At 38.8% G+C, this 24,949-nt stretch overlaps 1 protein-coding gene across 5 annotated transcripts in view; it reads left to right on the forward strand.

The window, feature by feature from the left end:
- The first annotated feature begins 3,183 nt into the window (after nt 1–3,183).
- IMPA1 (inositol monophosphatase 1) overlaps nt 3,184–24,949 on the forward strand; it is a 35,796-nt gene continuing 14,030 nt past the window's right edge. The window contains exons 1-8 of one of the 5 annotated variants that reach the window (XM_027064314.2): nt 3,184–3,949; nt 4,434–4,497; nt 8,157–8,222; nt 8,600–8,733; nt 10,724–10,828; nt 12,590–12,635; nt 14,902–15,010; nt 16,340–16,448. In XM_027064314.2, the coding sequence (XP_026920115.1) occupies nt 8,160–8,222; nt 8,600–8,733; nt 10,724–10,828; nt 12,590–12,635; nt 14,902–15,010; nt 16,340–16,448 (566 nt within the window). In that variant the 5' untranslated portion in view covers nt 3,184–3,949; nt 4,434–4,497; nt 8,157–8,159. Of the gene's footprint in view, nt 4,498–4,672; nt 4,766–8,106; nt 8,223–8,599; nt 8,734–10,723; nt 10,829–12,589; nt 12,636–14,901; nt 15,011–16,339; nt 16,449–24,949 lie in introns of all 5 variants that reach the window. The other 4 variants (XM_053208690.1, XM_027064312.2, XM_027064313.2 and 1 more) reach the window with 4 other exon arrangements.

Genomic DNA, 24,949 nt, shown 5'->3' on the forward strand with positions numbered 1-24,949 from the left:
CTGTCCACTTTCCAATCACTATCAGGTTAATTTTAAAATCTAACTTTGATCATGTATCTTCCCTGCTACAAGCTTCTTTGCCTTTTGAATAAAGTTTGTATTTCTTAGTGAGGTGTTTATTATACTCCCTTACTTCACTCTCTCTTTCCAGTTTTATCTCCACTCCCACTTCTTACACACAACCTTGCTCCATTCAAACTGGATGACTTGGTATCTCATGAATATGCCTGTGTTCATGCTATTCCTACAACCTACAAGGAGGCCTACCTCCTCTTTACCTCGATTTTGACTATTCATACAGACCCGGCTCCAATGTCACCCTCTCCATGAAGCTTCTGCTAATCCCACTTAGCAACCTGTAAGTGAGATTTTCTCTAAATTTTCCTCACAATTGTTTATATTTCATATTTAGCCAATGTGGCTTGTTTTACAGCTGTTTATATTCCTGTCATATTCTGTTTTGCTATAAATTCTTGAACGTGAGAATTACAAACATAATATATAAACAACATGATAGTGTAAGCAGTATTCATTTTGATACTCCCCATGTCTAGCACATTTCCTGCATGCTTATTCAAATAAAGGGCTGAAGTACAGACTAGGCCCCAAATGAAAAGTGTGCTTGTTTTATAACACTTCTCAATTTTCAGTGGCAGTTTTTAGCATCTAGTTCATTTGTACTCCTCTCCAAAGATCATGCAGGCATCAATATTGAGAAATATTTCTGTAATCCTGCTCCTCACATTTCCTAGCCCTGGAGTAGGCAAGTTAATCTTTCTATAGTCCAGTATCCTCACCTAAAAAAATGGAGGTGGTAATGTGAACTCTGTCGAATTTTGTGAGAATTGTCAACTAAGAAAAAGAGGCAAAACTAAAGAAAAAATAAAGGTCTTTTCTTTGGAGTGTCGCAGTTGCAATTCAGAGAACACAGATTCTGTTAGCAACCAGAAAAGTGCCCCACTCATGTGGGCAAAGCAAGAGTTTATTCTGAGAAAGAATTGTGTTGCTTACGTGATTTTGATAAAGAGAAAAAAAAAACAAAACTTAATTGGTCCCTACCAGTTGAGCTGCTTTCGATTATTCTGACTTTTATTGGTGCTATCAAATGCAACTAATCTTACTATGTTTTAGTTAACTATTCTGTCTTCATGAAGTTCAAACCAACAGTTTTATGGTCCTAATGCCAGTTCTTTTTAGCAACACCTATAAAACAGTTGCCACTTTGGACCCAGTTCACGAATTCACTAGTTAGAAAGGAAAATGGAGTTTCAAAATGGGATCTCTCATGTTCGGAAATTTTATTTCACAGAATTAAATGAGATCGTATGTACTTAGAGTAGTACCAGCACATGGTACATGTTCAGTGTTAGCTGCTGCTTTTTTATCCTGGTTTAAACTTTGACCCTGAGATAGCTGTTGGTTTGAAATGTTAATCTGGTATCTCTGTATGGAGCCTAAAACTTTGAACATTTTCCTCTGTGATATTCACTGTCATACCCATAGTATTAGGGAAATTTTATTTAGTTTGGCAGCTAATATGACAACTCAAATTCTTTTTTTCTAATTTCACCAAACCCAGTATATGAATACCAAGATTTATAAAAGACCTGGTGTGGCATAGTGATAGATGGTTATTTATTTACCTTATAAAATGATAATTGCCTACATGGAATATTTTACTATTGACCCCTTTAAACAGAAATCTCTGCTTAGGAAGTTTATAATTAAGCTTATATAAATTTAACTTACATACATTTTCATGCACACACGTTACTGATTGGGAGACAAGAAATTGCCTTTCTAGTTACACTTTGTCATTAATCTTTATCATTGCATTGTGACCTCGAATAAGACACTTCTCTGCATTTCATTTTTCAAATCTGTAAAATGAACATATTCAAATGAGGTTTAAGATCTTGCTCAATTCCTTAAGTCTGTGGTTCTGGCCTAAAACTCTAGGACCTAACATCATAGGCAAGGTGATGGGGTGATGTGAAGAAGATTCAGGTTGGTGGGAATTAACCACTCATAGATGCTGTTAAGGCAAAAACAAAAATGAGAGCTTCTTGAGAGCAGGGACAAATGCTATTCTTTGAATTCCCTACCATGTTTACCTCAATGCCTTGAATAGAGATCTCATTAAACACTGAATTAATTAATGAGCAATATCTATAAATGTCAAGATCATATCCTGTGGAACCAGACAATGCCTGGGTCTGCAGTTCCAGTTCTGTCACCAGTTCAGTGACATTGGTCAAGTTACTTAATCTTTCTAGGCCTAAGTTCATGTGCAAAGTGGGGATAATGACACTACAATGATATTGTTGTGAAGGTTAAGTGAGTTAATATTAGTCAAAGGTCCTCAGAACAATGCTTAGCCCATAGTAGACTCTATTATTATTACTCTGTACATACTTGAATGATCTTTAACCTTAAAAGCAGCTGAATGTACACGGATGGAATTTGGAATATATTTTCTCTTACAGATGCATCCTGGAAGACAGATTTTTACATGGTAAAATTTAATATGGATGGGGATGAAGTTATTCAAGTTACCTTTTTTTTTTTTTTTAAATGAGGGGCATAGAGCATGCTGTCTGATTGCTTGGATTCATACCATTTTATATAGCCTTGATTGGTTAGACAAAAAGATCCAGAGATAGAGGGGTAAGATGCTTTTTTTATAAAGTTTCTTTCCAACCCTCAGGAGGGGGTGATTCTATGATACATTGTTCCAAGAATAAAAATTCTATCTGCAATTCCAACCTGTTATGTCAAAACACAAAAGCTTGTTAGAGATCCTGGAGACTGCATCCCTGAGGACCTGTACACTGTATGTAAATCTTTCATTTTAAAATCAAAGTCCACTAAATAATTAACTAATAAAGTCTTGGTATGTGGAATCTGATTTTTCCCCCCAGTAAAAGGAGTTGCTATTTAAAAGAAGTCAGCTCGGGGCGCCTGGGTGGCGCAGTCGGTTAAGCGTCCGACTTCAGCCAGGTCACGATCTCGCGGTCCGTGAGTTCGAGCCCCGCGTCAGGCTCTGGGCTGATGGCTCGGAGCCTGGAGCCTGTTTCCGATTCTGTGTCTCCCTCTCTCTCTGCCCCTCCCCCATTCATGCTCTGTCTCTCTCTGTCCCAAAAAAAAAAAACAAAAAAAACCAAAAAAAAACCGTTGGAAAAAAAAATTTAAAAAAAGAAGTCAGCTCCAGAGACTTAAGTAGAGTTAACAAGATACCCAAGATTGCTGGGAAAAGAATCACCAAGTTGGTCCCTCTTTTTTCAAATATAGGGTAATTGGGCACTATTACTCCTGCCCATGGGTGACCTTGGCACCTTGTGGCTGGGCAAAGGCCATTCCCCAAACCCCCTCCTTGTATAGTCAGGTGTCTGGGAAAGTATCAGGGGCATTGAGTCTCACCTCTTTTCCATTTTGAGGTTTAGTAGAATTAGAACTCTCATGGATGGAAGTCAGCTGGTAGGAAAGGATATCAGAGACCCTGAAGAAGGAACACGCATTTAGGGAAGTCTGGAATGGTGACCTGGCAGGCCCATCAGAAGCAGATTTTGTCCTGACATATTATGTTGCTGATACTGGAACCTGCCTGACCCCCAACCACCATGGGATAGCCAGATGATTTGGGACTTGGAAAAATGGCTGCAGATAGGGCTGTAGGTTTCAAAACTGTTCCTTTGGGGAAGCCGAGAGCAATGTACCAGGTACTGAGGTCTCTGCAGCCATCTGAACTACTCAGAGCACTGGACAAAAATCTTTTGGATTGTGTGGGGGACCAGTTTCCAGCACTGCCAAAACCAGATATGCGCGCTAAAAGATTATCCAATTTTAGGTGTTTGGAAGACAGACAGTCACTGAAGCAACACTGACTTGAACAATTGTGAAGTAGCATCTGAGGCCCCTAGAAAAAGATTGGACTTCCTGCTCATTTGAGGTAGGTAGCCTGAAGTGTTATTTGAATAAGAAGTAAGATTTGATCTTCTGACTTAACGTTGCTTACACTGACTTTTAGCAGCTTTGCCAAATCAGTGAGACCATGCTCATTTAAAGGAGGTATAAACAGGAGTCTGGTGACATTTTATGCAAATGCCTGGAAAATTTCATTTGGTTACAAATCAACACTAGTTGCTATGTAGTTGGCAAGATTATCATAGCTGTCAACGAAGAACCAGAAACCTAATTTCTCAAGTTTTCCTGAATTCCTGAAGACAGCACAGGCTGCAGAAAGGAGGTTAGAACAAAAAATAAAAAGAGGCCAAATCTCCAATGCCTAAGCAGTTCTGGATCCAGCGGTCAGGACAGGGCTAGAGCCTCAAAAGCTGCAATCTGGGCGGATCTATCCCAGACGGAGTCCCGCCTATGTGGGCGGGGCCGAAGGGGTGGGACTTCCTGTCCGGAGCATTTTTTTTCTCTCACAGGAAGAACACAGCCACGGATCCTGCCGGTAGTCTAGTGATAGAGTCTGACCTCTTCCAACTTAAGGTACGTCCTGCGTTCCTTCTACCCCATACCGGCTCTCAGGCGGTCTTGGCAGGAGCTTCGAGCCTGGGTGCTGCGGAGCGGCCCTCCGCGGGCGGGAGTGGGTGGGCGCGGTCAGTTGTGCAGGGGTTGGCGCCCAGGGACAGAGGCCGCAGCTGGGGCCGCTATATCTCTGCAGTGTTGTCCTTAACCCCCGCCGCGGAGTGACCCCACAGCGTGTAGCGATTTCGCTCGCGGGCTCTCTCTGCACCTTTGCGGCGGCTTATGTCGAGTAAGTTCTTTTAAATTTTACTGATTCCAAGGCAGCTCAGAGACCTGGCATATTCCCAGGGTCATGCAGTCCCAGTGTAACCCCCGATCCTGTCCTGTGCAGTCGTGCTGCTGGGAACTGGTGACAGGAAGGTGGCTGTGTTCCCACTGTCAGGAAGGCTGTGACCAGCACAGAAACAGTTGAAAATGTTTCAGGTGTGTTTGTCTTTAGGAAAATGAAAGTGAATAAAATACTTCTCTCTTCGGTCGAGAAGTCTGCTCAAAGTGGTTAGGAATATAAGACACTTAACACAAATAATCAAAACCTATGGAAGATATTCCTGAGTACCCTAAGTGTGATACACCAAGTTTTATGAGCTCTTCCAGGCCAAGGCATCTTCCCAGCTTCTCCCTGCATGTTCCTTCCTAAGGAATGTCATTGAGATTCAGGACTCGGTTGTTGCCTACTCAGGTGACTTCTATAGTATTTATGTCTGTAGGCCACACCTCTTCTATGAGTTCAGGATTCATACGTTCAACTGCCTAGTGATGTCTCCTTTTGGTTTCATAAAGTCTCTCCCCCTCTACTAATTAAACTTTTGATCTCCCTACCTCCTACCCAAATTCCCAAATTGACTCTTTTCTGTTATTCTCTGTTTCAAAAGATGTCGCTATTATCCATTCAGTTGTTAAAGTGGAAAATCTGGGCATCATTGAACTCTTCCTCTTCTTCCTAACCTATATCCAAATTATTGCTAAATGTCCCTAACTTTACCTCTCAAAGCAAATATCTCTTGATTATCTCAACTTCTCTCTCTATATCTCTCCCTCCATTCTCCCAAGTTCAAGCCAACTGTCAGGTCTTCTCTGGACTACTGCATTCTAATTCTAAATCTCCAATCCAGTCTGCCTAGCATCCACTCTCCACTCTAACCTCCACCCTCCAATCTGTTATCATCAGTAGCCAAGGTGAAATGATTCTTCAGGGCTCTCAAATCAAATGTTACCTCTAAGGCTCTGATTGGGATGATCCCTACTATCACCCCAGTCTCATTTCTCCTGCCTTTCTTTGAGCTCTGGGCTGTCACATTTAAGCCTTTTAGTTACTTTTCACTTACATCCCATAGTCTAGTCCAATTAGTTAATACCTGTTCATTTGTCCTTTAGATCTTGGTTTAATCAGTCATCAGGGCAACCTTATCTGATACCGAAAGCCAGGTTAAAGCTTTCCTGTTCCATGCTTCTCATTGCATTTCTCCTCCTTAGCCTTTATTTTTTTTTCTGGTGTTTTGTTTGTTTGTTTGGTTTTGGTTTTAATAACACCTAAGGGCACCTGGGTGGCTCAGGTCATGATCACCTGGTTCATGGGTTTGAGCCTCACATTGGGTTCTGTGCTGACATTGTGGAGCCTGCTTGGGATTCTCTTTCTTTCTCTCTCTGCCTCTCCCCTGCTCGTGCGCTCTTTCTCTCTCTCTCTCTTTAAATAAATAAATGGACTTAAAAAAATATATGTCTATCCGCTAGCGAGTAAGTATGAACTGGGCCTGTTTTTCCTCACCATGACACAGTATATAATAGGTATTCAGCAAGTAGCTATCAAATGATTAAATAATGAATTCTGAATAGAGAATCCGTAGAAGGAAGGGTAGCTTTTGAAATGGGCATTAAAGGATTGGTGGGAGTTATAGCCATGCTGTTAGAAGGTACAGGTATGAGTGGCTTGAGCAGTTTCTGACAAGGAAGCAGATGCATTGTGAGAACATCTAGATCTGTTAAGCCTGGAAGAGCGGAATAGGAGTAAGAATGGGGGGGGGGGGATGTTTGAAAACAGTTCTTGAGACACTCTAAGCAGTTACTTGTGTAACTCAAAAAGTGGCTTCCCTTTTATATTAAAAAAAGTTCTTAGGAAGAAAAAGGGACTACAAGCAGAAACCGCTCACTGTATATGCCCTTTGCCCTTTCTTCTCTTTCCTACACTGTGAATGCCATGGTAGGGAATTGTGAGTAGTCTTTCAGGTGAAACTGTGTGTCAGTTATTCTCAATTATAAAGGTGATACAATTGGAGTTGCTTTATAAATGACACATTTTTCTGAGTCTGACCCCTTGAAAAGCTTCACTGTCCCAGGTACCGATTTTAGAGTGTGGTCAAGCCAGTGGTGAGTTATTTTGGTATTTTTTTCAGAAGTCAGTAGAAAACTAGACAGAAGACAAAAATATGTTGGCTTTTTCTGGGAAATAAATTTCTTCATTATTTTTTTAGTCCCAAAATTTTCTTTCCCTCAGATTTTGTAATAGAAGATCAGAGGACTTTAAAATCAGAATTGAATTCAACTTCTGTGTCATCTGTCCATATAACCTTGGACAAATTATCATCTCTGAGCTTAAAGTTCTATATCTTTACAACCTCATTAAAAAACCTCATTAAAAAACCTCATATGTAAAACCCCAAACTGCCTGACGTTCATTAGTACATGTACCTTCTGTGCCTTCCTTTCAAAGCTTCTCTAATTTCAGTATTCCCAGTGTTCTTTTTTCACTTTATTCTCCACTCAAGCATGCACCTATCTTTTAAAATACTTAATGTGCTTCTTTCTCCATCCCCCAAACCAATGTTGTTTTTTAATTTACTTTTTAAGTTTTATTTTTAGAGAGAGCTCGAGCAAGGGAGAGGAGTAAAGGGAAGGAGGAGGGGAGGGGGGGGGAGAGAGAGAGAGAGAGAGAGAGAGAGAGAGAGAGAGAGAGAGAGAGAGAGAATCTTAAGCAGGCTCCACGCTCAGTGCAGAGCCTGACATGGGCCTCAATTGCATGATCCTAGTATCAAGACCTGAGCTGAAATCAGGACACTCAACTGACTGAGCCCCCCAACCAGCTGAGCCACCCAGGTGCCCCTGATTGTTTTTTTTTTTTTAATTTTTAATTTTTTTGTTTTTTTTTTTTTTTTTGAGAGAGAGACACACAGTGAGTGGGGAAAGGTCAGAGAGAGAGGGAGACATAGAATCCAAAGCAGGCTCCAGGCTCTGAGCCGTCAGCACAGAGCCCGATGTGGGGCTCGAACTCACAAACCATGAGATCAGACCTGAGCCCAAGTCGGACGCCTAACCGACTGAGCCATCCAGGTGCCCCTGTTTTTTTTTTTTTTTTAATGTGATGTTGTGGGCACTTTAGGAAACACTTTTATGGAGTATTTTTCTGTTATGTAAATGATTCTACAATGTAAGAGATTGAGGTTAAGAATATTCCTTAATGGACCTTGAGTGAATCTTGAGAAATATTGAACTCTAAGATACGGAAGAAGGCAAATCCAAAATGAAAGTATTTTGCTAACTGAGTTGTTTTTGTGAACTAACTGTTCTGTAATTAAGACTTAGGGATTTTTAACTGCTTTGTCCTGACTCCTGTTAAATCTGCTCAGAAGATGGCTGATCCTTGGCAGGAATGCATGGACTATGCAGTAACCCTAGCAAGACAGGCTGGAGAGGTATGAACGGAAATCTTGTTGGCCATTGTGTGTCGGATGTGGACAGCATGTGGTTGTTGTGTGAAATAAAACATGTATCTTGATCTACACTTGTTTTCATTTTACTAAACATTTTAAACGGAGTCAGTACTCTGATTTTATGTCACTAAACTTTTTGTGATGACAATTGTGAATCTAAAATAGGATGTATGATTTTATGACTTTCTACCTAGATCCTAACCACTAAAGGTTTATTTTGTGTATATTGTAGTAAGACATTTTTAAGAACATCATTTAAGACTAGATTGAATGTTTTAAACCATTTCTATATTTCACCTTTTAGTTTAATTTAAAATGACATGCATTTTCTATTTGCTTATCAAAAAAAATCTTTTCAGGTGGTTCGTGAAGCTATAAAAAATGAAATGAATGTCATGGTCAAAAGTTCTCCAGCTGATTTGGTAACAGCTACTGACCAAAAAATTGAAAAAATGCTTCTCTCTTCCATAAAGGAAAAGTATCCATCTCACAGGTATTTTTTATTTTAGTCTCACATGATAAATTAAAATGTAGTTAGAGTCCATGTACTAGACAAAAATTTTGAATCTAGACACAGAAATTGACTTTAGTTGACTTAAGCTGCAAAGCAATTTATTTGGAGGGTAGTGGGTGGCTCAAAAACCCTGAGATCAGGGCTTAGGCAGAGACCAGGAAGGAAGACAGAGCTGAGATGCCACAGGAGCCATTGCTTCACATACCACCAGTAGCCTCATTGTTGACTCTGCTATAGCTTTGGATGTCTTTGCCTCATTATCTTAAGATTACAAATCCTGGGAAGGAACATCTTGCTGAACTCAGGTTGTTTGCCCAAACTCAAGCTGCCAGGAAGTAGCAAATGGGATATTTGGATTCCTACATAGTAGGAGTAGTGTTTGGATGCTGGGAAGCTAAGGTCACAAATGTCTGCCATAGGCACGATTTAGAAGTTGAGTTTTATTCTCTATATTGCAAACTTTTTTACATTGTAGAGTGGTGGTAACTCTAACGATTTTGAGAGAAAAATACCAAAATCAGGGCTCTCTTACACACAGACATATTGTAGAAACATCATCATCACTTTAAAATTTTTTATTTTTGAGGAAGAGAGTGCGCAAGTGAGCGTGAGCAGGGGAGGGGCAGAGAGCAAGGGAGACACAGAATCTGAAGCCGGCTCCAGGCTCTGAGCTGTCAGCACAGAGTCCGACACAGGACTCAAACTTGTGAACTGTGAGATCATGGCCCAAGCCAAAGTTGGACGCTTAACCAAATGAGTCACCCAGACGTCCCACCACTTTAAAGTTTTAACATTGTCATTCTCTCCTTCTTGTTCATGCCATTGACTATTCCTGGTATTTTAGCCATTGAGAAGAAAAAATGTTTTAAGCTGTGGCTAAATATACTTCCTCTCAATAAAAAAGGTTTTACAGCTAAGTGAAAAAGGGATAAAAGAAAACCATAATTATAGGACAGTTCAGTATTGAATAAAGGAAATAAAATAATCAATAAAGGGAAAAAAAAGCCAATGAACTCAGACACCATTTACAAATTCACCTGGGATTTATTACGTAGCATGCTTAAGGAAGGCATGCAGACACAGTAATTTTGGTGGGTAATTTGCTTTCTCACTGACTTATTTAATGATCTCTATGTTACTTATTGCTGCATTAATTACCCTAAAAACTTTGGGGCTCTAGACAAGCATTTATTATCTGAGTTTGCTAGAGTCGGTAATATGGAAGTAGCTTGGCTGCATGCTTCTGGTCAGGGTCTCATAAAGTTAGAGTGAAACTGTCGGTCAGGGCTGCAGGCATTTCAAGACTCACCTAGGGCCAAAGGATAAGTTCCCTTATGTGATTGTTGGTGACTTCAGTTCCTCATGGGTTGTCTACTAACAGCTTTCCTTAGTTCCTTGCCATGTGGGCCTCTCCATAGCGCACCTTATAACATGGTGGCTGCCTCCCCTGCCCTGGAGCAAGAGAGGGAAGGCGAGAGAGGGAGAAAATAAATAAGATAGAAACCACAGTACCATTTGGTGAATGAGTCTTCAGAGTTGCATATTATAACTGCTGCTTTGTTCTGTTGGTTAGAAGGGAGTCACTCAATTCAAATTCACACTCAGGGCGAGGGGTGGTTAGGTTCTCCTCTTAGAAGAGCGTAAGAGAACTTGTGGATTTATTTTTAAAACCACATTTCCTTAATAAGTCCTCATCTGCGAGAAATGTGTGTGCGTACACATGTGTGTACCTTTGTTTTTCCTGGTATTCCATCTGAGAATTTTGAATTTTATTTTTCACATGACTTTGTTCCAGGAGAAATAAAGTTTTCTCATTGTACCGGTCTGAAGGAAGAAGGAACAACAATAGAAAAGTGGTACATGGACTTTTGTTATGTATTCTAGTCGTCTCTGAATATAAGGAAATGTAAAAGTTTGAAAATTGTTGAAAGCAGTATAAAGATTTTGAATTTTTCATTCTTGGTTTTAGTTTCATTGGTGAGGAATCTGTGGCAGCTGGGGAAAAAAGTGTCTTAACCGACAGCCCTACATGGATCATTGACCCTATTGATGGAACAACTAATTTTGTCCATAGGTATGTTTTTAAAATGTTAATACTGTAGTTACTGTTTGTATACTAACTGAATGGACCTTTAGAATATTCTGTTCAGACCTCGATGCTTTAGAGAATTGTATAATTTGTAGAGTGAAATGTATTATGCAGAATTTTCATCAGATATGGAAGAGGTGACAAAATATTCATGTCATGGACTTGTGCAGTGAAGTGCCCTGTTCACCATTCTTTTTCTCACTATTGGAGCCATATAAAATGTAAGTAAGTAACATTGCTGCTTTGAGATTAAGGAGCTAGTGGGATCAGTATGGGGGGGGTGGGGGTCATATAAAATGTTGTCTATATAGAGTGGGTTCAATCCAGGAGAGAAACTATTGAGCATGGGTTGCATGGTCAACAGCCTTGGGTTTGAATCCAGATGCCTTTTTTTTAAGTTTATTTATTTTGAGAGAGTGTGTGCATGTATACGCATGAGCAGGGGGAGGGGCAGAGAGAGAGGAAGGAGAGAATCTCAAGCTGACAGCATTGAGCCCAATGCAGAGCTCCATCCCACAAACTGTGAGATCATGACCTGTGCTGAAATCAAGAGTTGGATGCTTAACCGACTAAGCCACCCAGGTGCCCCCATATGCTCTTTTGTAGGCTTTGTGACCTTGGGCAAGCTATTTAATCTTCCTAAGTTTCAGTTGTTGTTTAATGTATAAAATGGACATATTAATGGTATGGTACCTGCCTCATAGAACTGTTTGTTCTTGAGATTCAGTGAGTAGTACTTTGAACTTAGTGTAGTGCCTGGCACAAAGTAAGTCTGCATCTCTGTGTAGTAGCACTGAAAGAGAGCCCAAGGGTATTGCCAGTGACCGTTAAAATGGGTAGTCTAGTTTGGTGGACTTACATAGATGTTATATTTGAAGTTGCCATGTAGGTATACGTATGTTTACTAATTCAGAGCTGTTAAAGTCTGTAAAGCTAAGATTTCAAATCTGTATGTGGAGTGTTAACATGGAAAGATGTTGTGATATAACCTATAGAAGACTATAATACAGAGGGTATATGCTACGATCCCATTTTTGTTACAATGAAAACTCAAATATTTCTTAAACTTTTTATTTTCAATAGTTGAACACATTTTTTCATATTTTCTTCGTCTTGATTCTGGAGTAGAAATTACAACCTATGTGTTCAAAACCCTCATGCAGCCACAGCAATAACTGTGGTTAACAGTTTACTTTTCAGATGTGAAGCTCCAAATTTGGTGTTAAAGACAAGAAACAGTTTATTCTGTACAATTTAATACCTATGTTTATAGGTCCCCTGTGGGAGAAATGACCAAAAGAGACTTTTTTTAACCATGGTCAATTAAAATTTTTTTGAATTTGTTTTTATTTTTGGAAAAATTATTTTATATAGTTACTATATTCATGACATATGACATTCCAGAGATCTAAAATGGCAGGCAGTGCAAGGTGTCCTTCCCACTTCTGACCCCAGTTTCTCAGAACCAGTTTCTGGAGGTGGCCACTGTTGCCACATTCTTGGGAATTCTTTCAGAGATGTTTCATGCCTATAGAAGCATCCTTTATGTATGTATGTGTATGTATGTATACACCTCTCCCCTCACTATTTACACAAAGATTACATACTACTCACACTGTTCTGGGGGAGGAGGGATGAGACTATATGAAAAAGTATGTAGTCAATTATGTTATGAAAGAACATGTTTATTGAAAGTAATACTTATCTTGATAAATATGTATATGTGTGTGTGTGTTTTTTTTTAAGGTTTCCTTTTGTAGCTGTTTCAATTGGCTTTACTGTAAATAAAAAGGTATGCTGTTTAAATGTATGATTGGTAAAATGCCTTGCTCTCATTTTCTGAGAAAGAGTAAATGTGTCTTTGTAATAAATTTAGGTTTGTCTCTACATTCAATTTACATAGCTGCATTATTTCAAAATACACTACGGAACTCTTAAAGTTGGCATGATACCTTTTCCAGTAAGAATAAAAATTTAATGTCTTCTGAGAAGCAAGAATTGAAAAAAACCTCGCAAGTAACTGAACTACAATTCAGTGTTTAATCACCATGATCTATTGTGATAGAGTCAGATGTGATGGGTGTTGTGATCTAAATGCTTAACACAAGTGGTAGGATTGGAGCTAGGAATGCCTTACTAGGCGTCAGTGAAGGGAGACTTGGAAAGACCAGAAAGCGGCAGTGGCCAAAGCATGCTTGGAAAATGCTGAGTGTGTTCAGGAACTCAATTACTTGCTATATCTAAAACCCAATAGAATATAATCTCTAGCTATTATGTTTCCTTGTTTGGCTATTTGGTCCAACAGTGATGTGTACTAACATCTTCTTCAAGGAGCTTGTGATAAATTTGACCAGCATGTATACAAGAGAGTCAATAAATCTGTGAAAATAAAAACGCATCTTAGGCACAAGGTGTGTTAATTAGTGAGAACATCCAAAAGAAGCGAAAGGAGCCTTGAGCATATAATCGGCCCTGGGCTGTGTGCTGTCCCTGCCACCGAACTAGCTCACACTTCGTGCAAAAGTTAGATGTGTAAACAGATAAATATGTGCTGGGGCTATGAAAAAAGGCTGTGAGAACATGAAGGAGGTATATCCAGTTATGCCTAGAGTGGTTTGGGGAGGCCTTCGTGACAGAAGGGGTCTTAGAAGTCAGTCATGTGAGTTTGGTCTTAGCAACTTAGGAGTTTGCCAGATAAGAAAAGGAGGAAAGCATTTGAATCAGAACAGCTTGGAGAAGAGCATGATGTGTGTGGGGAACAAGATGCTCATCGTGAATGAAACTCTGAAAGTGCAGGGGCAGAATTGGTGAGGTGAGTTAGCTGTGATTTTGTTGTGAGGCACTGTGGCCTGTCTGTGCCAGAACATTTGGGTTTTGTTTTAAGGCAGTAGGAAACCAATAGAGGTTTTAAAGTACAGAGTGACAGATAATTCCAGCAATGTAGAGATCATACCAGAGGGGTGCAAAGGGTGATTCTGAACTAAGATGGGGCAATGAGGATGGCTGAGGAAATGCCAAAATCAAGAAGTACTTTCAAGATAAAATTTGCAGAGGGAGACACACAGGGAAGGAATGAGGTGTGATCAGGTAATGAGTGATTTTTGACCTCGGGCTGAGGCTGCTGCAAGACTAACTCAAACCTGGCTTCCTACCTCTGATAATGGGGTTATTAGTGGCACAGGCCAAAGTTAAAAGTGGTAGTTGAATTTATAGACTGGAAAGAACGAACTTACAAGAATATAGAGAGCTAAAAGGGAAATGGAAGAAATGGAAGAAGGAGCAAATCCTGAGCCACATCACTTTTAAGGGTTGGACACAGAACAAGGTCCTTAAAAAAACTGACCCCAAGATAGATTAGTGAGTGAAGTAGGACTAAGAGTACTGCCAGAAACCTGGAGGTGCTGGATTAAGTAATGAAGAAGTGTGGATAATTGTCAGCAGGCTGCAGTTCTTCAGGGAAGGCATTTGGTCAATAGGAGTTCATGGGTAATTTCTTTGCAAGAAGTCTGAGGAGAGTGCATGATTAGGGCAGAAGCCAAATTGCAATTTTTCTTACTAGAAGAACAGGAGAAGCAAAGTATAGACTGCCCTTTAGCGGTGAAGAGAAAAGGAGAAGATAACATTTTGAAAGTTGTGCAAGGGAGCTAGAAATTGAGTGTGAAAGTACACCAGCATGGAAATCTGAGAGAAGAAGAATCAGTTGATGAAAGAATTTTTCAGAGAAGCTTGAGAGAGGGTAGGAATCATAATACAGAAGGAAGTACTCACCTTAGAAAGTAGGAAATACTTGTCTTTATCTGAGGCAGGAGGGCAGGAGGTCAAGGTGGGTGCTCTTAAATTGAGAAATAGATGGGACAAGAGTCAAGGATTCAAGTCTGATGACCTCTTTCCTCTGTTTAAGCTGGAAATTAGCATTAAGTATCCCACGGTAGTTATTTGAACACATTCTTAGCATACCTGATTTTTTTTTTTTTTTTATTGTCACTGCCTTAGAAAAAGTACTCATTTGATGATGAAAAACACTCAGGTTTGATAAAGGAAAATTCTTCCTTCTGCAGATGGAATTTGGAGTTGTATACAGTTGCCTGGAGGATAAGATGTATACCGGCAGGAAAGGAAAGGGAGCCTTTTGTAATGGTCAAAAACTACAGGTTTCACAACAAGAAGGTAGGTTTATCCTCTGATTTCTGATGTGATTGATATTACATACATGTGCTTTGAATTTTTTGAGTTAACATGTAGAGTTCACTCAGTTAACAGATTCATAAATTGTGTATACTTTCCTATTACTTCTTAATTTCCACTGCAGTTTTGAATGTGGTAGTAGGAGCAAGGATCTCAAGTATAGTCCAGAAACACCCCTTCAGCCCCAGCAGCTTGCTAAGTGCTGGGATAGGAAGATAAATAAGAAGGGCTCCCCGCCACCATGGAGTTCACGGCTCATTGTTTCAGCCACTGCATCTCAAATTCTTTGTCAAATTCCTCTGGTCTGATGCCACTGGGGCCAGTTGTCAGACCATAAATGTGGGAGAATAAAAGTCTGTTACAGTTGGGAATCATTAAAAATGACATGACACATACACATTTTTCATGACCTTGATGACTGGAGTTTTGTCTTTTATGTGACGGCTCATTGAGGCGGGAGTGTCCCCTTTTTTCCATAAACCGTGTCCAGCACTTCCCAGCGTGCACCTGTGGTTCTTTCAGGTGCAGCAAGAACTTAGACGCTTCAGAATCCCCCTCCACCTGCGTAATCTTTCTCCTCAGACACTTAATTTGAGAGCAGATTTTTAGTTCATTTAGTTCACTTTTAGTTCAGTTTAGTTTATTGAACTCGAAGACCCCAAAGATTGGAAGATGTGTCCTGATTTTTCAAGATGTTAACGTGAAAAAAGTGCATCTTAGAATCAAAGTAATATAGTTTTTAATTAGCTTATGTGGTATTAGAGGAAACAAAAGTAAACACATTTGGAACAAGCTGGTAAGCGTCCGTCTCCACTGGTGGGAGGAGATGACGCGTAGGGTACACGAGGGAGCCTGTTAGCCAAGAGGGTTGCGTGTGTCATGAGCTTCAGTCATGTTGTTTCAAAGAGGGCACAGATAGCATTGGATAAGCTGTCAAGTTAGTAAATGGAGGTCAGCCACCACTTAACTTTCGTTTTATTTCAAATCTATATTTAAATTTCCCCAAGTTTTACTTTTTAAATATTTAAGGTATTTGCTTGTTTCCCACGAAAGATACCATGCATGCAAGCAAATTGGTTATATTCTACACTTTGGGGGGATGATCTAAGAAGCAGATTCTTTTGATGATTATAAAACAACCACTTTGAGGATAATAAATTTATCAGAATTTTAAATACTTCAAGGCTTAGAAATTTGATACAACCAGGAAGAGGGATAAAAATGTCCTATTTTGTTCTAAATTATAAGTATCACATTTTTTATCAGAATTCTTATTAAACTCTAGTGATTATTTAAAACATTCTCTTTCAGATATTACCAAATCACTCTTGGTGACAGAGTTTGGCTCTTCTAGAACACCAGAGACTGTAAGAATTATTCTTTCTAATCTGGAAAGGCTTTTGTGTGTTCCCATTCATGGGTAAGCTCTTTTCATTTATTCCCTGAAGTTCCAGAGAATTTAACATCTTAAAGAATGAATTTTCCTTAAACTTTTTTTTTTTTTAACATTTATTCATTTTGGGGAGAGAGAGAAAGCGTGCGTGCGTGCGAGCAAGTGGGGGTGGGGCAGGGAGAGGGATACACAGAATCCGAAGCAGGCTCCAGGCTCTGAGCTGTCAGCACAGAGCCCGAGTTGGGGCTCAAACTCATGAACTGTGAGATCATGACCTGAGCCAAAGTCAGGCGCTTAACCTACTGAGCCACCCAGGCACTTCGAATTTTCTTTTAGAAGTTAAATTTTTTTATTAATAGGCTTGGGGTCAGTACCATAATTCTAATTTTGTAATGTAACTAAAAAACCTTTTTATTTGAGAACAATTTCATATGTGACAAAATTTGCTGAAATAATTAAAAAAAAATCCCTTTACTCAGATTCATCTGTTGTTAACATTTTACCCTATTTGCTTTATTTTTTCATTCCCTGTGTGTGTGTGTGTGTGTGTGTGTGTGTGTGTGCGCGCGCGCGCGCATGCATACATGCAGTTTTTTCCCCCAAACTAATTTAGGGTCAATTACTTACATCATGACTCTTTATCCCTAAATACTTCAGTTTATTTCTTGAGATTGATGAGAGATATTTTCTTCTATGATCACAGTACAATTACTGACTTTATAAATTTATTTTTTATCTGATGTACCATCTGTATTTAATTTTGTCACTTGATATAATGTCCTTTGTAGCCTTTTTTTTTTTTTTTTTTTTTTTAACGAATGTAAGATTCAGTCTGGGGTCAGGCATTACATTTAGTTATTATGTCTGGTTAGCCACCTTTAATCTGGAGTGTTTCCGCAACCTAAGAAATTACCCACTTCCTCTCAGTTTTCAGATTATTTGCATGAATGGATACAAGGTAGACTCTTATAATTTATTTCTGGTTTCTCTGTATCGATGGTTGTCTTCCCTTGTCACTTCTTATTTTTTATATTTGTGCTTTGTTTTTGTAAATCTTGATTAAAGTACTTACGTGGCTTGTCTTTTTTTTTTTTTAATGTTTATTTTTGAGAGAGAGAGAGAGAGAGAGCAATCGCAAGTGCGTAAGCGAGGGAGGGGCAGAGAGAGAGGGAGACACAGAATCCGAAGTAAGCTCCAGGCTCTGAGCTGTCAGCATAGAGCCTGATGCGGGGCTCGAACCCACGAACAGCGAGATCATGACCTGAGCCAAAGTCAGACGCTTAACCGATTGAGCCACCCAGGCGCCCCTCTTTTTGTTTTTGTTTTTGTTTTGTTTTTTTAGTTTTATCAAAGAACCAGGATTATGATTTATTAATCTGATCTATAGTTTTTCTCCTCTCTGCCTTATTATTTTCATCCTTGTGCCTTTCTTGGTTCCTTTTTAGGTAGAGAGTTTGCTTTTATTCTTTCACTTTTATTAATATAAGTATCTAGGCTATGAATTTCTGTCTTACCTCTGTGTTAAATGGTTCCGTAGATTCTGATACATAGGGTTTTCATTCTAATTATTTTCATAAAATCAGTAATTTGTTTGTATTTCCTCTTTCACTTAAGAGTTCTATTCTTAAATTTCTACAAAGAAAGTTTCTTTAAATTTCATTTTTTAATTTTAGTAGTTTTGTTACATTGTAACAAATCTGCTATGGAACTTACTAATGTTTTGTTTGTGCATTCTATAATTAATGTTTGTTACAGTTCCATATGCACTGAGTTAAAGTATATGCTCCATTATCAGGGTATAATGTTTGATATATAGCCTAAGGATTGACCTTATTGTGTTTATTTTTCTACTTCACCTGTCTCATACTGAGTGATATGTTAAATTCTTCTGTTACTAGTGTGTTTCTCAGTATTTCTCCTTGGAAATCATAAAGTTTTTTTTTTTTAATGTTTATTGATTTATTTTGAGAGAACATAAGCAGAGGAGGGTGAGAGAGAGAGAGAGAGAGAGGGAGGGAGGGAGGGAGGGAGGGAGGGAGAACAGAGAGAATGGAGGGAGGGAGAGAAGCAGGCTCCACACTCAGGGGGAGTCCGATGCAGGGCTCTGTCTCACGACCATGAGATGACCTGAGCTGAAATCAGGAGTTGGACATGTAACCCACTGAGCCACCCAGGCACTCCTACAACTCTTAGAGCTCTTATCTAAGGTGGAAGCAGTATTAATTTGATGCCTATACATAACTGTTACACCTTCTTGTATCATTTTAACTTTACTTACAGTATCCTTTGTTTTGTTTCATCCTTTTGGACTTAGTCTACTTTGACATCAAAAATGAAAACTCTGCCTCCTAACTATTATTGCCATTTGCTTGGTACATGTTGGTCCACTTTTATTTGTAGCCCTTTTGAATCATTGTTTCAAGTGTGTCTCTTGAATACAGCCTGGAATGGAGTTTTGTTTTATAATGAATTTAATTTTTTTTCTTTTAACGAAACAGGCCTGTTCAAATGTTAATATGACAGTTTAGTCTCAATTCCACCCTTTAGTCTTAGTTCTTTGTTGGACTTAACAAAAGGACTGCTACAGGCATCTTATAAAGTTTTCCCGGTCACCTTAAGATTGTATGAAGCTCATCCTTTATGGGTTCCTTGGGAAGGGCACATGTGCATAAAGTTCCATGAGTTCTGGCACGTTCCAAACTCTTCTTCTGTGGCTTTGAAACTTGAACAGCTTGGCTGGATGTAATATCCTTAAGAAACAAAGTATGGACTAAATTTCTTGAAAATGCTATTTTACTGTTGCCTTGCTTTGTATGTTGCTTTTGAGAAATCTGATGCCATTCTAATTTTTTTGGCTTTTTAATTCATGTTTTACTTGGAGGCTCTTTTTTGTTTTGTTTTGCTTTTTTGTTTTTTAATCTTTCTAATTGTACAATGATCTTGGAATTGCTCATTCTGGCAGTTTTCTCCTTTAACATGTACACTCATGTCTTTTTTTATTCAGGAAAATCTTTGAATTATAGTTTTAAAAATTTTTTATATTTATTTATTATTGAGAGAAAGAGAGACACAGAGTGTGAGCAGGGGAGGGTTAGAGAGAGGGGGGAGACACAGAATCCGAAGTAGGCCCCAGGCCCTGAGCTGTCAGCACAGAGCCTGTCGCGGGGCTCGAACTCACAAACTGTGAGATCATGCCCTGAGCCGAAGTCGGTCGCCCAACCGACTGAGCCACCCAGGCACCCCTGAATTATAGTTTTAAATACTAATTCAGTTCTCATTTTCATTTTCTGTTCTGTTTTCATTTCTTCAGGACACTAGTAGTAATGGTCAACCTGCTTTGTGTCATCTTTTTCAACCACTTTCTCTCTGACCCTTTTTACTTCTTTCCTTTATTGCTTTTCCTCATTGCCCTTCATTAGGTTTTTATTGGCATCTGTTCTCCTAAGGGTACCTTGTAATCTACTTTTCATTCATGATACAATTTTGTCTCCCCCCTCCCCCATCTTCTTTTCTGAGGTTTATGCATCTTTTATTTCTTCCTTTTCCCACCCCATTGCTACAGCAGTTTTTTTGAATTTCTGATTTAACTCCCTCCCCCACCCCCGTATTTACAAACATTTGTTTGAGGGTATTTAATTCAGGTTGGATTGATTTCATTTTCAGTTTTTTTCAGTCTCATTGTGGACTTTTTGGGGGAGACTTTATCAGGCAAAAAAAAAACAAAAACAAAAACAAAACACTTTCATTAGCAAATGTCTGATATTTTATAGTAGTTCTGTATGGATGTGGTCTCCTTTTTTTCTATTTCTGTTCATTTTGTGATCAGTGTTCCTGATTTCAGAACTTTTTATTCCCAGTTCTGCCCTTCTGTGCAGTTTCTTTTATGATAATCTATTAAGTTGTGGTGGGGATTGGGGGTTGGCCTATGTTTCACTTTTATTTCTGTAGGATCCTTAATTTTTCACTAATTCTTTTCCTTCACTTCCTAGTCTAAAAGGGGTGGCACTTTTCTTAAAATTTTTCTTGAGCTATAATTGACATATAACATTCCTTTCTTTTCTTTTCTTTTTTTTTTTTTGAGAGAGAGAGACAGCACGAGTGGGGGAGGGGCGGAGAGAGAGGGAGACACAGAATCAGAAGCAGGCCCCAGGCTCTGAGCTGTCAGCACAGAGCCAGACAGAGGGCTGCCACCCATGAACCAGGACATCATGACCTGAGCCGAGGAAGTCAGATGCTAAACTGACTGAACCACTCAGGCACCCCAGACATATAACATTATTTTAATTTCAGGTATACAGTATAATTTCATATTTGGATATATTGTGAAATGATCACCACCACAATAAGTCTAGTGAATATCTATCATCACATAATAGAGTTTTTTTCTTCTTGTAGTGAGAACTTTTAAGATCTACTTTCTTAGCAACTTTGAAATATGGGATACAGAATTATTTTTTTTACATTTAATAACTTGTTTTATTATTTTATTTTTTTAAATTTACATCCAAATTAGTTAACATATAGTGCAACAATGATTTCAGGAGTAGATTCCTTAATGCACCTTACCCAGTTAGCCCATCCCCCCTCCCAGAACCCCTCCAGCAACCCTCAGTTTGTTCTCTGCATTTAAGAGTCTCTCATGTTTTGTTCCCCTCCCTGTCTTTTTATTATTTTTGTTTCCCTTCCCTTATGTTCATCTGTTTTGTCTCTTAAAGTCCTCATATGAGTGAAGTCATATGATTTTTGTCTTTGACTAATTTTGCTTATTATGATACCCTCCAGCTCCATCCATGTAGTTGCAAATGGCAAGATTTCATTCTTTTTGATTGCCGAGTGATATTCCATTGTATATATATATACACCACTTCTTTATCCATTCATCCATCGATGGACATTTGGGCTCTTTCCATACTTTGGCTATTGTTGATAGTGCTGCTATAAACATGGGGGTGCATGTGTCTCTTCAAAACAGCACACCTGTATCCCTTGGATAAATGCCTAGTAGTGAAATTAATTGCTGGGTCATAGGGTAGTTCTACTTTTAATTTTTTAAGGAACCTCCATACTGTTTTCCAGAGTGGCTGCACCAGCTTGCATTCCCACCAGCAATGCAAAAGAGATCCTCTTTCTCCGCATCCTCACCAACATCTGTTGTTGCCTGAGTTGTTAATGTGGGCCATTCTGACAGGTGTGAGGTGGTATCTCATTGTGGTTTTGATTTGTATTTCCTTGTTGATGAGTGATGTTGAGCATTTTTTCATGCGTCGGTTGGCCATCTGGATGTCTTCTTTGGAGAAGTGTCTATTCATGTCCCCTGAACATTTCTTCACTGGATTATTTGTTTTTTGGGTGTTGAGTTTGATAAGTTCTTTATAGATTTTAGATACTAACCCTTTATCTGATATGTCATTTGCAAATATCTTCTCCCATTCTGTTGGTTGCCCTTTAGTTTTGCTGTTTGTTTCCTTCGCTGTGCAGAAGCTTTTTATCTTGATGAGGTCCCAGTACTTCATTTTTGCTTTTGTTTCCCTTGCCTCTGGAGATGTGTTAAGTAAGAAGTTGCTGTAGCCAAGATCAAAGAAGTTTTTGCCTGCTTTCCTTGAGGATTTTGATGGCTTCCTGTCTTACATTGAGGTCTTTCATCCATTTTGAGTTTATTTTTGTGTATGGTGTAAGAAAGTGGTCCAGGTTTAGTCTTCTGCATGTCGCTGTCCAGTTTCCCAGCACCACTTGCTGAAGAGACTGTCTTTATTCCATTGGATATTCTTTTCTGCTTTGTCAAAGATTAGTTGGCCACACGTTTGTGGGTCCATTTCTGGGTTCTCTATTCTGTTCTATTGATCTGAGTGTCTGTTCTTGTGCCAGTACCATACTGTCTTGATGATTACAGCTGTGTAGTATAGCTTGAAGTCTGGGATTGTGATGCCTCCTGCTTTGGTTTTCTTTTTCAAGATTGCTTTGGCTATTCGGGTCCTTTCTGGTTCCATACAAATTTTAGGATTATTTGTTCTAGCTCTGTGAAGAATGCTGGTGTTATTTTGATAGGGATTGCTTTGAATATGTAGATTGCTTTGGGTAGTGTTGACATGTTAACAATATTTGTTCTTCCTATCCAGAAGTATGTAATCTTTTTCCATTTTTTGTGTCTTCTTCAATTTCTTTCATAAGCTTTCTATAGTTTTCAGTGTATAGATTTTTCACCTCTTTGGTTAGATTTATTCCTAGGTATTTTATGGTTTTTGGTGCAACAGTAAATGGGATCAATTCCTTGATTTCTCTTTCTGTCGCTTCATTGTTGGTGTATAGGATTGCAACCATTTTCTGTGTGTTGATTTTATATCCTGCAACTTTGCTGAATTCATGAATCAGTTCTAGCAGTTTTTTGTGTGGAATCTTTTGGGTTTTCCATGTAGAGTATCATGTTGTCTGTGAAGAGTGAAAGTTTGACCTCCTCCTGGCTGATTTGGATGCTTTTTATTTCTTTGTGTTGTCTGATTGCAGAGGCTAAGACTTTTAATACTATGTTGAATAACAGTGGAGAGAGTGGACATCTCTGTCTTGTTCCTGACCTTAGGGGGAAAGCTCTCAGTTTTTCCCCATTGAGGATGATATTAGCATTGGGTCGTTCATATATGGCTTTTATGATCTTGAGGTATGCTCCTTCTATCCCTACCTTCTTGAGGGTTTTTATCAAGAAAGGATGCTGTATTTTGTCAAATGCTTTCTCTGCATCTATTGAGAGCATCATATGGTTCTTGTCCTTTCTTTTATTGATGTGATGGATCACATTGATTGTTTTGCGGATATTGAACCAGCCCTGTATCCCAGGTATAAATCCCGCTGGGTTGTGGTGAATAATGTTTTTAATGTATTGTTGGATCCAGTTGGCTAATAATATCTTGTTGAGGGTTTTTGCATCCATTTCGTCAGGGAAATTGGTCTGTAGTTCTCCTTTTTAGTGGGGTTTCTGGTTTTGGAATCAAGGTAATGCTGGCTTCATAGAAAGAGTTTGGAAGTTTTCTTTCCATTTCTATTTTTTTGGAACACCTTCAAGAGAATAGGTGTTAACTCTTCCTTAAATGTTTGGTAGAATTTCCCTGAAAGCCATCTGGCCCTGGACTCTTGTTTTTTGGCAGATTTTTGATTGCTAATTTGATTTCCTTACTGGTTATGGGTCTGTTCAAATTTTCTATTTCTTCCTGTTTCAGTTTTGGTAGTGTATTTGTTTCTAGGAATTTGTCCATTTCTTCCAGATTGCCCATTTTATTGGCATATAATTGCTCATAATATTCTCTTATTATTTTTATTTCTGCTGTGTTGGCTGTGCTCTCTCCTCTTTCATTCTTGATTTTATTTATTTGGGTCCTTTCCTTTTTCTTCTTGATCAAACTGGCTAGTGGTTTATCAATTTTGTTAATTCTTTCAGAGAACCAGCTTTTGGTTTCATTGATCTGGTTTTTGGTTTTTTTTTTGGTTTTGATACAAGCATTAATTTCTGCTCTAATCTTTATTATTTCCTGTCTTCTGCTGTTTTTGGGTTTTATTTGCTGTTCTTTTTCCAGCTCCTTAAGGCATAAGGTTACGTTGTATATCTGTGATCTTTCTTCCTTCTTTAGGGAGGCCTAGATTGCTATATACTTTCCTCTTATGATCCCCTTTGCTGCATCCCAGAGGTTTTCGGTTGTGGTGTTTATCATTTTCATTGGCTTCCATATACTTTTTAATTTCCTCTTTAACTTCTTGGTTGGCCCATTCATTCTTTAGTAGGATGTTCTTGAGTCTCCACGTATTTGTTATCTTTCCAAATTTTTTCTTGTGGTTGATTTTGAGTTTCATAGCATTGTGGTCCGAAAATATGCACGGTATGATCTCAATCCTTTTGTACTTACTTAGGGCTGATTTGTGTCCCTATATGTGGTCTATTTTGGAGAACGTTCCATGTGCACTGGAGAAGACTGTATATTCTGCTGCTTTATGATGAACTGTTCTGAATATATCTGTTAAGTCCATCTGGTCCAGTGTGTCATTCAAAGCCATTGTTTCCTTGTTGATTTTTTGATTAGATGATCTGTCCATTGTTGTAAGTGGGGTGTTGAAGTCTCCTACTATTATGGTATTACTATCGATGAGTCTCTTTATGTTTGTGATTGATTTATATATTTGGGTGCTCCCACATTTGGCACATAAATGTTTACAATTGTTAGGTCTTCTTGGTGGATAGACCCCTTGATTATGATATAATGCCCTTCTGCATCTCTTGATACAGTCTTTAAAGTCTAGATTGTCTAATATAAGTATGGCTACTCTGACTTTCTTGTGTTGAGAATTAGCATGATAGCTGGTTCTCCATCCCCTTATTTTCAATCTGAAGGTGTCTTTAGGTCTAAAGTGAGTCTCTTATAAGCAGCATATAGATGGATCTTGTTTTCTTATCCATTCTGTTACCCTATGTCTTTTGATTGGAGCATTGAGTCCATTGACGTTTAGAGTGAGTACTGAAAGATATGAATTTATTGCCATTATGATGC

This window comes from Acinonyx jubatus, chromosome F2 (assembly GCF_027475565.1).
Source record: "Acinonyx jubatus isolate Ajub_Pintada_27869175 chromosome F2, VMU_Ajub_asm_v1.0, whole genome shotgun sequence".
NCBI classification, from domain to species: domain Eukaryota; kingdom Metazoa; phylum Chordata; class Mammalia; order Carnivora; family Felidae; genus Acinonyx; species Acinonyx jubatus.